The sequence below is a fragment of the Eulemur rufifrons genome, chromosome 1 (genome assembly GCF_041146395.1).
Source record: "Eulemur rufifrons isolate Redbay chromosome 1, OSU_ERuf_1, whole genome shotgun sequence".
Taxonomy (NCBI): Eukaryota; Metazoa; Chordata; class Mammalia; order Primates; family Lemuridae; genus Eulemur; species Eulemur rufifrons.
Window position 1 is genome coordinate 93,635,707 of NC_090983.1, and position 13,212 is coordinate 93,648,918.

The 13,212-nt window shown below is 45.4% G+C and overlaps 1 protein-coding gene across 1 annotated transcript in view; it reads left to right on the forward strand.

Moving 5' to 3' along the window:
* Positions 1-13,212, forward strand: part of CFAP221 (cilia and flagella associated protein 221) — a 93,630-nt gene that overhangs the window by 59,269 nt on the left and 21,149 nt on the right. The window contains exons 11-15 of the mRNA XM_069473624.1: positions 842-929; positions 5,134-5,223; positions 6,570-6,668; positions 10,382-10,487; positions 12,375-12,508. Of these exons, the coding sequence (XP_069329725.1) occupies positions 842-929; positions 5,134-5,223; positions 6,570-6,668; positions 10,382-10,487; positions 12,375-12,508 (517 nt within the window). The remainder of the gene's footprint in view (positions 1-841; positions 930-5,133; positions 5,224-6,569; positions 6,669-10,381; positions 10,488-12,374; positions 12,509-13,212) is intronic.

Genomic DNA, 13,212 nt, shown 5'->3' on the forward strand with positions numbered 1-13,212 from the left:
ACCACTAACCTACCTTCTGTCTCTATGGATATGCCTATTCTGGGCATTTCATGTAAATCAAATCACATATTACATGGTCTTTTGTGACTGTCTTCTTCCACTTAACATGTTCTTAAGGTTCAACCACATCATAGCATATATTAGTACTTCATTCCTTTTTATGGCTTAATAATATTCCATTGTATGGATATACAGCATTTTGTTTATTCATTCACCAGTTAATGGACATTTTAGTGGTTTCTACTTTTTGGCTACTATGAATAATGCTGCTGTGAACATTTATATACAAGTTTTTATGTGACCATATCTTTTCAGTTCTCTTGGGCACATATGTAGAACTAGAGTTGCTGAGTCATATGATAACTCCATGTTTAACTTTTTGGGGAGCCATAAAACGGTTTCCATGGTGGCTGTACCATTTTGCATTCCCACTAGCAACATATGAGGGTTATAATTTCTCTGCTTCCTTGATTAATACCTTTTATTTTCCATTATTGTTTTTATGACCATCCCAGTGGGTATAAAGTGGTATATTGTTGTGGTTTTGATTTGCATTTCCCCAATGAACAATGATGCTGAGCATCCAGATGTTTTTGTTCATAAATACTTTAGCATGTGTTGCTAGAAGATAAGCTTCATTTTGTAGAACACTTTATTTGTCTTAGTTACGTTGCTGGAATCTCGATAACTTCTCCACCTCCCCGACCATGGTGTCTCCTCCAGTATCTCTGCACCCTTTTCAGTTGTGGAATATAGTGAAGACAGTCTGTGCTAAAGCTGACTGTGGTATTCTGATATTCTGATGGGTTCTGGAAGCTGGTTTTTTTTTTTTTCTCTCCAGGCAGGTGCACCTTGGTAAAGATCCTATGTCTTTTAAACATAGAAAAGAGCTCACTGAGGAGTGGCAAAGAGCATGCGCCAAATATAAGGTCAGAATCACTGCTGATTTGATATCATTTGTCTCACTAAACATTTTGAATTCTTACTATATGCAAGATTCCAGGTGAAAGGAAACTTACAGTTAAGTTGGAAGTGGAGGAGGCTAATAACAAGAAAATTGATAACCATAAATCAAGGCTGCCTAATTGGAAAGCTTCCTGGAAGACATGGCATAATTATGAAAAGTCGTACAGAGGACAGAGTCATTCAGATGGAAGGAATGGCTCAACGCAGGCTAGAATCTGGGTGTGGGGTGCCTCTGTCCCATGATCTGGAGAGCATGAAGGCTCGAGAAACCGAAAGATGGTGACCAGGAGCCACGCCAGAGACAGATGCACATGACAGTCCCAAGTCAGAGATCCTCAAAGGGGCTGAGCAGAGAGAGGGAAACTGGCTGAGAGGAGGAGGGCTGCACCCACAACGCCAAGGTAGCACCTGTAGATTTGGAGACATGACCTGTGGGGCTGGGCAACAGCCATGGCCCCACTGTGGCTTGGGAGACAGCTGTTACATGCAGGGCAGGTGCAGAGAACACTGGTGACATATCCATAGTGGCTGAAGCAGAGGACATACCTGGGCCAGAGGTGATAGGACTCAGCTGAGGCTCTGTGTCTGCGGGGTTTGGATTTATTGGTAGGAATTGCAGAATCATCCATCACGTATTCTGTTAAGTCTGCTCGGGCTGCCACAACAAAGTACCACAGACTGGGTGCCTTAAAACAACAGAAATTTATTTTCTCCAGGTTCTGGAAGCTAGGAGTCCAAGATCAACTTCTTAGCTGGGTTGTTTTCTTCTTTTTTTTTTTTTTTTTGTTTCAGAATATTACGGGGGTACAAATGTTTAGGTTACATATATTCCCTTTGCCCTGCCCAAGTCAGAGCTTCAAGCATGTCCATCCCCCAAACGGTGCACACTGCACCAGTTAGGTATGAATATACCCATCCCCTCTTGCCCCCACCCACCTTCCCAGCACCCAATGAATGTTACTATAATATGTGCACTTAAGTGTTGATCAGTTAGTACCAATTTGATGGTGAGCACATGTGGAGCTTGTTTTCCATTCTTGGGATACTTCACTTAGTAGAATGGTCTCCAGCTCTATCCAGGATAATGCAAGAGGTGCTAGATCACCATTGTTTTTTGTGGCTAAGTAGAACTCCATGGAATACATATACCACATTTTATTAATCCACTCATGTATTGATGCGCACTTAGGTTATTTCCACATCTTTGCAGTTGTGAATTGTGCTGCTTTAAACATTCTACGGCAGATGTCTTTTTTGTAGAATGTCTTTTTTTACTTTGGGTAGATGCCCAGTAATGAGATTGCTGGATCTAATGGCAGTTCTACTTTTAGCTCTTTGAGGTATCTCCATATTACTTTCCACAGAGGTAGTACTAGTTTGCAGTCCCACCAGCAGTGTATGAGTGTTCCTAACTCTCCGAATTCACACCAACATTTGTTGTTTTGGGACTTTCTGATAAAAGCCATTCTCACTGGAATTAATTGATATCTCATTGTGGGTTTTATTTGCATTTCCCTGATGATTAGAGATGTTGAGCATTTTTTCATATGTTTATTGGCCATTAGTCTATCTTCTTTTGAAAAGTTTGTATTCATGTCCTTTGCCCACTTTTTAATGGGGTTGTTTGATTTCTTTGCTTGCTGATTTTCCTGAGTTCTATATAGATTCTAGTTATTAGCCCTCTATCAGATATGTAACATGTGAATATTTTCTCCCATTCTGTAGGTTGTCTGTTTGCTCTCGTGATGGTTTCCTTGGTGGTGCAGAAGCTTTTTAATTTGATCAGGTCCCATTTATTTATTTGTGTTGTTGCTGTGATTTCCTTTGGGGTTTTCTTCATAAATTCTTTCCCTAGGCTGATATCTATAAGAGTTTTTCCAACATTTTCTTCTAGAATTCTTATAGTTTCATGCCTTAGGTTTAAGTCTATTATCCACCGTGAGTTGATTTTTGTGAGAGGTAAGAGGTGCGGATCTTGTTTCAGTCTTCCACGTGTAGCTATCCAGTTTTCCCAGCACCATTCATTGGATAAGGATGCCTTTCCCCAGTGTATATTTTTGTCTGCTCCTTCTGAGAGCCATGAGGTAAGGATCTATCCCAGCCCTCTTTCATTGGCTTATGGATGGATGGGCGCCTTCTCCCTGTGTCTTCACATGGTCCTCCCTCTGTATGTGTCTGTGTCCTAATCTCCTCTTCTTATAAGGACACCAGTCATACTGGATGAAGACCTACTCTAATGACCTCATTTTAACTTGATCACTCTTTTAAAGACCCCATTTCCAAATACAGTCACATGCTAAGATACTGGGGGTTAGGGCTTCAACATATGAATTTTGGGGGTTCACAATTCGGACCCTAACACAGATATTTAAGCTTGGGACTGTGAGCTTCAGGTAAACTAACTTGATAGCAGTGGGTAGGTGGGATTGGGGGGAAGCTGTATCCTGTCAGATAGGAATGTTTCTCATATTCATATATTTCTCTTTCTAGAGGATGTATTTCTGTTTCTAGATGTGGAGTGCAAACCAGATATTTAAGTACATTTGTCTTATTTTTCTTTATTTTTCATAAGAAAAACAAAAGAATATAAAATCATTACATTGGTAAATCTTTGCATTTAGAAAAGGCACATGTTATATTGGCATTTAAGTTTAGTTCGGTGAGTTCAGATTTTCTGCGTGCTATTTTAAAAACAAACTATCAAGTATTTTCTGTCAACTCTGCAGTGGAATGCTAGTTTCTAACTTTTTAAAGATGAAGTTGATAGACATGGCACGATGGGGCATTTATAGGAAAGGTGCAGTTACGTCCTTAGCATCACTCACGGGACAAAAAGAAGGATGAGAAGGCCTCCCTGGGGCCCTGGTATATTGGAGACACTATAAGTGTAGCAGGAACCCTATTCTTTGTGTCCTGGGGATTTCATCTGGCAGCTGAGTCCTGGCAGGTGACCAGTGGCAAGGAACACCTGGCAGCCCAAGGCATATGGCAGAAAGCTGAGAAAAAGAGAAATGATGGGGGAAGAAGGGGGAGTTGGCATCACAGCTGTTTGGCACAAACCATCAAGAGTGATGTGCTTTTACTCAGGGGAAAGGGTAAATAATATTCAATAATATTAAATTCTGAAATGTTTGTCATAAATAAGTAGTCTTAATAAAGATACTATTATTCTATCTTTATTCTTGCTAACGCTCTATTTGCCAATCTCTTCTTTAAATGGCCTGTTTTACTTTACTCTTAGTGGTGGTGGGGTCTGGGTCTCTCCCCATGAAATCTGTACTTTGAACTTAAGGTGTAATTTCAGGCTCAACTTCCTGATATGTGCAGATCAGAGCTAGACAGCTCACCACCCTGGTGACAATAACACACCTCTCTTATTTCTGGATAGGGTGTTAATGTGATGATCAGAATAGGTTTCTTCCAACTAAGCCTTTAGAAATGATTATGAATGGTGTGCTTAAGAGCCAAGCTACTGATAGTTTTCACGAACAATAGAACCTACAGGTAGGCAAAGACTAACATGACCTGCAGAGCTCGCAGTCCTCTGTCCGCAGGGGCAGGCTGTATGGACACTGGTCCAAGCCCAGCCAGCCTAGCCCAGGAGTCACTGGTGACTCCCAGGAATAGGAAAGAGAGCCCAGGAGCCATTAAGCAGGCAGGCAGGGGAAGGAGAGCAACCGGGGACCAGTCACTTCAGAGAAGGGGCAGGTCGCTTTCCAGCCCAGAGAGACCTGTCAACCTCCAGCACCCAGGAAAGGGGAGGAATGACCACGTGCCTTCTTTAAAACCTGACACTTGGATAATCAACTCCGAGAGCTTAAAACTTCATTAGGGTATTAAATGTCTTTTCAATGAAATCTATATACTGCCATAATTACACGGTTTCCTAAAATCCTGTCTGTGAATTTTAAGTGTCTTGGAAATAATTTCCAAGACTATCCTTTACTTATGAAACAAAGGCTTCGAGTCTGTGCTTCTGTCAAGGCTCCCTGTGTTTATCAGTCTAATCCTGATGACCACGTTAACTGAGCTGTGTCTCCCGCATTCCTAGCGGGAGCTCCCTGGGTAGATTTAGCCAGCTGCTTAATGGGTTTCTAACAGTTTTAAAGAGAAAGAGTTTTTTGCATTTGCATCCAACTTTAATTATTTTGATGATTAAAAATCCAGCTGGATAGAGGAGATCCTATTGTGGATGAGGAATTTCAGCGACTCAAGACAGAAGTTAACCATAAACGGGTCGTTCGTGATCTAGCAGAGGTGGGTAACTTTCCTTTATTTGGAATCTAATTATCTGTAGCTCTTTAAATGCTTATTTTTAAAAATGCTAAAAATTTTATGGAAATCCTTTTACTGAGAGACATTTAATAATTTTTAATATGCTTACATTTTCAGAGTGCTTTTTTTTTTTCACCATGTTTTAACAAGTAAAGCGTCGAAACTTGTAAATAATGTCTCTCTTGACATTAACAGCATGACATACTGTGCTCCCCCTTTCCACCCCTCTACTTTCTCTTTTTTGGTCTCCTTTTTTGTTTCCTTTTGCTCTCTGAGCCCCTGCCTGCCGGTCCTCAAGGTGGGCTCCCGGACCTCTGTTCACTTCCCCTTCCCTTGGTAGAAAAGATACAAAACCAGAAGTCAGAAGCCAGAGTCCTGGTCCCCGCTCTATGACAGATATGGGACCTGGGACAGGCCTCTTAGCTGTGGTGTTTTAGTGTCCTCAAATGTACGATGGAGACAGTAGCCCCTCTGCCTGAATCTCCTCTGTCATGTAATAGTTTCTGGCTCAAACTCCAATTTTTAATTTTAACAACGAAAAAGAAATTCTTCCTAGTCTCCCCATCTCTATCATTTTTATTTTTCTTTGCTGAGTTTGCCATATCTGAATTATCTCCCTCTACATTTAATCTGGCCACAGTCTTGCCAATAGCTCTTCCGCAAGGCCATACTGGAATCCAACTTTCACGTCGCACCCACGCCTAATCCAGTAGGTTTTTGTTCATCCACCTGCTCCTCCTCCCTCTTCTCTGCAGCTCACCGCGTACACCACTGTAAGACTGACGCATTTCTGATGCCTTTGTCTTTCGGCTCTTTCCCTATCAAGAACCTTCAGTGCCTGAGTCTCTGGCTGACCTCACTACACCCCCGGGTACCCTTTCCTCCTCGGCATTTATTGACCATGCACGCTGGTGCCCAGGGCGTGCAGGGCTGAGCTGAGCTGTCCTCCTTCCCAGCCTGGGGATCTCACAGCCTACTCCTCCCAATTCTGGATGTAGCGCCAGCACCTGCCACGTGGGACTGATTTCTCTGGGACGTTCTTCTTCTTCTTTGGGGTCACATGTGTTTGCTTGAGCTTATCTAACTAGACTATAAGTTTCTTAAAACCCAAATCTTGTCTTTCACTTTTGGCCCCCAACTCAAGAAGTATTTATTCCCTATAATGCTGTGTACACTAAAAGTGCTTACTAAATGGCAGAACAAATAAATAATAACTTGATTTGGGATAAAATTCTAAAGCATTTTTATTAAATGCCAGGAGTTAAATTCTATTAAATCCCAGGTGTTAAAATGTAAATGTAAGATGTGCCTATATTTTATATTCGCAGAAAATAAAGGAATTTCATCCTAATTTTGACCCACTCATTAATAATACCTGGGTCAGCAGGTTCAGGACACAAAGACGGTTTCAACAAGTAGCACGCAAGGTAAGTCTCAGCACCAGATTGAAATTTTGATTTGTTTGGTCATCAGCACAGGAAATCAAGCAATGGGTTTTTTATAACATCTTTATTGAGATACAATTCACAGGCCGTAAAATTCACCTTTGTAAAGTGCACAGTTTACTAGTTGTTAGCATATTCAGAGTTGGGCAGCCATCACCACTGTCTAATTCTGGAGCATTTTTATCACCTCAGAAAGAAACTCAGTACCCATTAGCAGTTACTCCCCATGCCCTCCTAATCCCAGCCCTGTCAACAACTAATCTACTTGCTGTCTCTATGGATTTGCCTGCTCTGGACATTTTATATAAATGGAATCATACAATAAGTGGCCTTTTTAAAAAAAATTGATTAATTTTTAAATTTATAATCGACACATAATAATTGTACATACTGGACACAGTGTGATGTTTTAATGCATGTAACATTGTATAATGACCAAACCAGAGTAATTGCCATATCCATCACTTTAAACATTTGGTTGAGTGGGGGGGCAGGTGCCTGTAGTCCTAGCCACGCTAGCAGGTGAGGATCGCTTCAGTCCAGGAATTCTGCGCTATAGTGTGCTATGCTGATCAGGTGGCCGCACTATGTTCGACATCAATATGGTGACCTCCCAGGAGCAGGGACCACCAGGTTGCCGAGGGAGGGGTGAATTGACCCATGTCAGGAGCGGAGCAGGTCGGAACTCCTGTGCTGATCCGTAGTGGATTGCACCTATGAGTAACTGCTGTACTCCAGCCCAGGCAACACAGCCAGACCTCATCTCTAAAAAAATTAAAAATTAAAAAAAACACGTAGCCTTTTGTAACTGGCTTCTTTCACTTAACATATCTTCAAGGTTTGTCTATGTTTTAGCATGTATCAGTACTTCATTCCTTTGTATGGCTGAATAATAGTCTGTTGTTTGGATAGGCTACATATTCTTTATGTCCATCAGCTGATGGATGTTTCAGTTGTTTTCACCTTTTGGCTATTACAGGTAATGCCGCTGTGAACATTTGTGTACAAGTCTGTGGACATATGTTTTCAATTCTTCTGGGTATTTGTACCTAGGAGTGGAATTGTTCTCTAGAACAATGGGATATTGATCAGTTACATCTAGAGAGAACAATTGAGAATTCCTGAGAGATATTTTCCTTGACATCCAAGCTCATGATTTGCCCTTCGAAGGTGTCATCTCCCTGCCCTGGCTTCCTCACCCTCACACTGCTCTTCCACCGAGCACATTTCTAGCCTCCAGTGGCTTCCTGTTATCAGGATAAAATGAAGACTTGTGACCTTTTAATGCCAGTAGGGGAATAAGGAGCCCCCCAGTCTGGCTGTAGCCATACCTCTCCAGCTTCCCGCTGTCCTCTACATCAGTGGTCCCCAACCTTTTTGGCACCAGGGACTGGTTTCATGGAAGACACTTTTTCCACGAGGGTTGGGGGAGGAGGGAAGGTGGAGCTCAGGCGGTGATGTGAGTGATGGGGAGCGGCTGTAAATACAGATGAAGCTTTGCTGGCTCACCTACCACTCACCTCCTCCTGTGCAGCCCAGTTCCTAATGGGCCGTGGACCTATACCAGTCCTGGGCCCAGGGGTTGGGGACCACAGCTCTACACTGTTCCAGTCCTGCTCTTCTTCCAGACACATCATTCTCATTCCCTACTACCAACCTGTGTTTCTGCTCCTCACCCTTCAACTAAAGTGCCTCTTTGTCTCCACTCCATGTGTGTCCTTTGGGCCAGCTCAAGTCTACTTTTCCTGTAAGAAACAATCCTTCTAAGCTTTATCACTCAGGGATCTCCTTGGTGCCGGTTGCATCTTACGTTATATAGATCTCTCATCCATGCCACTCGAGTATGGCTTCCGTGGTTGGCAGGGCCGCACCTCGAGCAGTGGTTAAGACCTGGGCTCTGGAGCCAGACTGCCTGCGCTAAGTTCTGCCACTGCTTCCTAGGAGCTTTCTGATTCGAACCTGTTACATAACCTCTGTGCCTTAGTTTCCTCATGTGAGTACTGAAGATAATAGTAATAAGACCTGTCTCATAGTGTTGTGAGGATCAAATGAGTGAATATTTGTAAGGGACTCCAAAAGCTGATGTCACAGCTTGTGTTTCAGGCGGTCCTCTGAGCCTGGACCGGTGACCGTCTGGGTGGAGGAGACAGAGTTCACTGCATCGGGCCACATACTTACCAGCCTCCAAGGCCCCGTAGAGCCAGTGTCCCTGGGCGGTCTCTGCATATGTGCAGAGCAGGGGCAGCCACAGGAGGCTTGGCTCGAGAGGAAAGCAGTAGAAAGAGGCAGCACACAGCTGTGTCTGAGACAGGAAAGCGTGGCCCTTGACGATGGGCAGACAGCAGCGAGAGACTGGCCGGGCTGGCGTGCCACCAGCGAGGCCGCCTTAGCACCGCTGCAGCAAGCCTCCGCTTGAACAGAGGGGTGTCAGCAGTGACTTGCTTTGCTCTGAGTGATGGCTCAGGTCTTCCTCACACTCCACAAAAGTGGAGTGCTGTCAGTTTTATGTGCCAATATGCCCCCGGCCTAGTGACTTCTTGCCATCTCCCCAGCTCCAGCCACAGCCCAGGCCCCCAGCACCCCTTGCCTGGACCGCTGCCACGGGTGTCCCCGCTTCCAGTCCCCACACAGCAGCCGGAGTAGTATCTGAAAAGCTTACAGATGACCGTACCCCTCCCCTGCCAAACCGCCCCAAAGACTTCCCGTCACAATGAGAATGAAATGCACAATTTTTATCAAGGCTACCAGGCCACATTGGAGTTCTCTCTGTCCCCCTAGGCATGTCTCCTTTGTTCCTGCATCAGGGTCTTTGTACTGGCTGGCTCCTCTGCTCAGAACTCTCTTGCCAAGAGCTTTATATCATTGTCCCCTCGTCATTTAAGTCTTAATTCGAACCTCACCTCCCAGTGGCCTTCCCTCGTTATCCTTGCATGCGTGGGCAGAGGCCCCCCCCTTCCAGCCCGTCTGTCGTGCCCTCGTGCGTCTGCTCCATTTTATTTTCTCTACGGCGTTCATCTGGTTTGTTCGTGTAGGTTTTCATTGTCCTCTCACCCCAGCTCCCCAGGAGCACACGTGGAGTGTGAGCTCTGTGCAGGCGGGACTTTCCTTGCTCCTCACTGCATCCCTGGGGTCTCGCTGGGGCTGAGCACAGAGTAACTGCTTCATAACACTTGTTAGGTGAAAGAGCCCTTCACAGAAGGACAGTGGAGAGAAGTGCTCTGGGGACAGGAGCGCTCCCGCGCAGCAGCGACCCGTCTGACTGCAAAGCCCGGTGGAATGCCGTTGGCATTGCCCATAATCCACAGCCCTATTGCTACAGAGTCGCCCGTGTAGTTTGTCCTTCGACTCTGAAAATAGCACAGCAGTCACATTACTATTCAGATATATCTAGAAGAAAGGATGTGGAACTGGTCATTCTTTCCACTCTGAAATTATGAGAAAATCGAGGCTCATAAATTGGGTGGGACAAGGCCAGATGACAACCTGGTCTTTTTTGTATTCAGGCAAATCAACGTTGCCCAGACCTTGACGTGCCCGAGGCCTCAGTCTAGGGCAGCGTGCCGTTCTCCCTGTGAATTCTGCCTCACAGTGGTCGTGTCAGCCCTTAGTTATAGTCACGGAAAGTGAATTAGCTTGACTACCAAATGGGCATGTGTCAATTAATAATTTGAAATCGTTACACTTTCCAATTCCAGGTCATCGTTCAGCGACGATTACACAATATGCTGACTGCTGTTCATAAAATGGACAGAGAGAGTATAATGGAAAAGATCAGCCAAGCAAAACAGTCGTCAGGACAAGGTAAAGTGTGGCTGCAACGTCCAGCGATGCCGAGACTGGCCGTTCCTCGGAGCGTGAGGTTTCTTTATAATGAACGTAGCTGTGTGGAATTAAAGTGTTTTCATAAATCGCACGTATTGGTTTCCTACTGCGACTGTAACGAATCAACACAAACTTCACGGCTTAAAACCGCACAAATTTATTGTCATGCAGTTCTGGAGGTCAGGGCTTTGTTCCCTCTGGAGTCCCGGAGAGAGCCGATTTCCTTGCCCCTTCCTGCTTCTGGAGCCCACCTGCGCTCCCTGGCCCCAGGCCCCCTGGCCACCACTCTAACCTCTTGCTTCAGTCGTCCCGTCTCCTTTTCTGACTCTGACGCTCCTGTCTCCTCTTATGCAGCCCCTGTGACCACACAGGGCCCACCTGGAGAATCCAGAATCATCTCCCCATCTCAAGATCCTTAACTTAATCACACCTGCAAAGTCCCTTTTACTGTGGAAGGCAACACATTCGTGGGTTCCAGGGCACGGGATATGGACACCTTTGGGTGCCATCCCTCAGCCTGTCACATGACACGAAGCAGATCTCTATGCCAGGTGTGGCCAGAATACCTGGCCAGCCCCAGACGACGCTGTGATGTCTGTGAAGTTTGGCCATAGTGCTACCTCCTGTTTTGTGCTCTCTGCTTCCTCTTGTCACCAGAGAGACTAGGGCAGTCGTCATTTATCCTGCTTGATGGGCTGAATTGGGTATTTTCTCTGCCTCGTATTTGCACATTAAGCTTTATACTCTCTTATTGTCTTTGCTGTTTAAAGAAATCCCAGTCCTCTGGTGCCCAGGTTGGCTGGGGCAGTTGGAGGCCCACTCTCAGTAGCTTCTGGGAGCCCAAAAGCCATATATGTCACCATCTTCTCACAATACACGTATTTGCGATCTGCGGCTCACGTGCAGATGCACAAGCAGGCCCTGATCCTTCCGGACCCTCCCCCCTCCCTGGCCCTAGCCCTGGAGCCTGGCTCAGGCTTCCCCTCCTCCCCCAGCAGCAACCACACCCCCTCTGCCTTTCCACCAAGATCCAGATGTGCATTTGGTTTTTCAAAACATCATATAGCATTTTAATGATTTTTTTTCCTCCTATATTATTTTTATTTCTGGTATTAAAGTTTCTAATAAAGAAACTCTTCTTTTCAAAAACAATTGTAAAATTTACCTATGAATTATGTGTGAATATCTGTAAAATGTCTTCATATACTTCTTTTTTTTTTTTTTTTGAGACAGAGTCTCACTCTGTTGCCCAGGCTAGAGTGAGTGCCGTGGCGTCAGCCTAGCTCACAGCAACCTCAAACTCCTGAGCTCAAGTGATCCTCTTGTCTCAGCCTCCCGAGTAGCTGGGACTACAGGCATGCGCCATCATGCCCGGCTAATTTTTTCTATATATATTTTTAGCTGTCCATATAATTTCTTTCTATTTTTAGTAGAGGTGGGGTCTCGCTCTTGCTCAGGCTGGTCTCGAACTCCTGAGCTCAAACGATCCGCCCACCTCGGCCTCCCAGAGTGCTAGGATTACAGGCGTGAGCCACCGCGCCCGGCCCATATACTTCTTTAATTTAGCCTTTTTCTTTGCTGGATTCATCCAAGATACTATATTTTAATTAGGAAATAGAGTTTTTTGGAAGTAAAAATAAAGCACAATTTTTAAAAATTAGAGAAGAGGTGGAGGTAAGTAGCAATGGAAACAGTAAACATAGAAATATAGACATATCTACATAAACGCAGATATTCTGTCTGAAAAGGCGTGTGGCAAACCCCCACTAGTCTGTGTATGGCAAATACGTAACTATAGACGGTGGTTTCCCATAAAAGTACCTTATAAGAACCCCCTGCAATTCCCGTTTTGTTTTTTACCCACAGACAAGAATTCCTCTAAATTCCTGCTGCCGTGGGTCAGTCAGGATTCTTACTGCAGGCGGTTCTCCCTGTCACCCAGGGAGGTGCTGCCCTTCGAGTTCCCGTCCCACAGTCCTCCTCAGGCCTCCAACGAGCTGGTAGGTGTCGTCTGGCTATGAGGCAGGGGGCGGCAGGGGCAGATACCAAGGCAAACCCTCCCCCAGCTTCATCCTTCACCCTCTCCAAGAGGCACCCCAGGGAGGCCTGTGCCCAGGAAATCGTGCCCAGTGCTAAGCCAGGCAGCATCTCTGGCCGTCTGCCTGGCACCTGACCTGCGCTGAGCTTGCTGGTAACCTGGGCTGGGTCCTTCCCAGCCTGGAACCCAGCATGAACACTGACCCCCGCCCGACCGCCCTGGGACCCAACCTGAGAGCACAAGGGCAGAGAGGGGACCCAAGAAGGCCCAGCCTGGCCCGGGGAGGCAGGTTCTGCTCAGCTGAGCCCTTCTGCTTCCTGGGCAAACAGGGGACCAGAGAAGGGCAGCCCCCAGGTCTGGGCCTGACCTAGGAAGGAGGGAATGTGGCCTCAGAATCTGATCATCTAGCCCATCAGACTCATGAGCCACCTCTGTTTCTTTCTTTCTCTCGCTCATGGGCACAAGGATGCATTATAATGGAAATGAGAGTTAACCCCTACATTCAATTACCACGAGTCAGGCAGCATCTTAAGTGCTTCAGTTGCTTCAGTTGTGTCACCTCATTTAATCTTCAACAAATCTATGTGATAGAGTTATTATTTTACAGATGAGGAAACTGAGGCACAAAGTCACATAGCCAGTAATAAAATGTTGCTCAAGTTCACA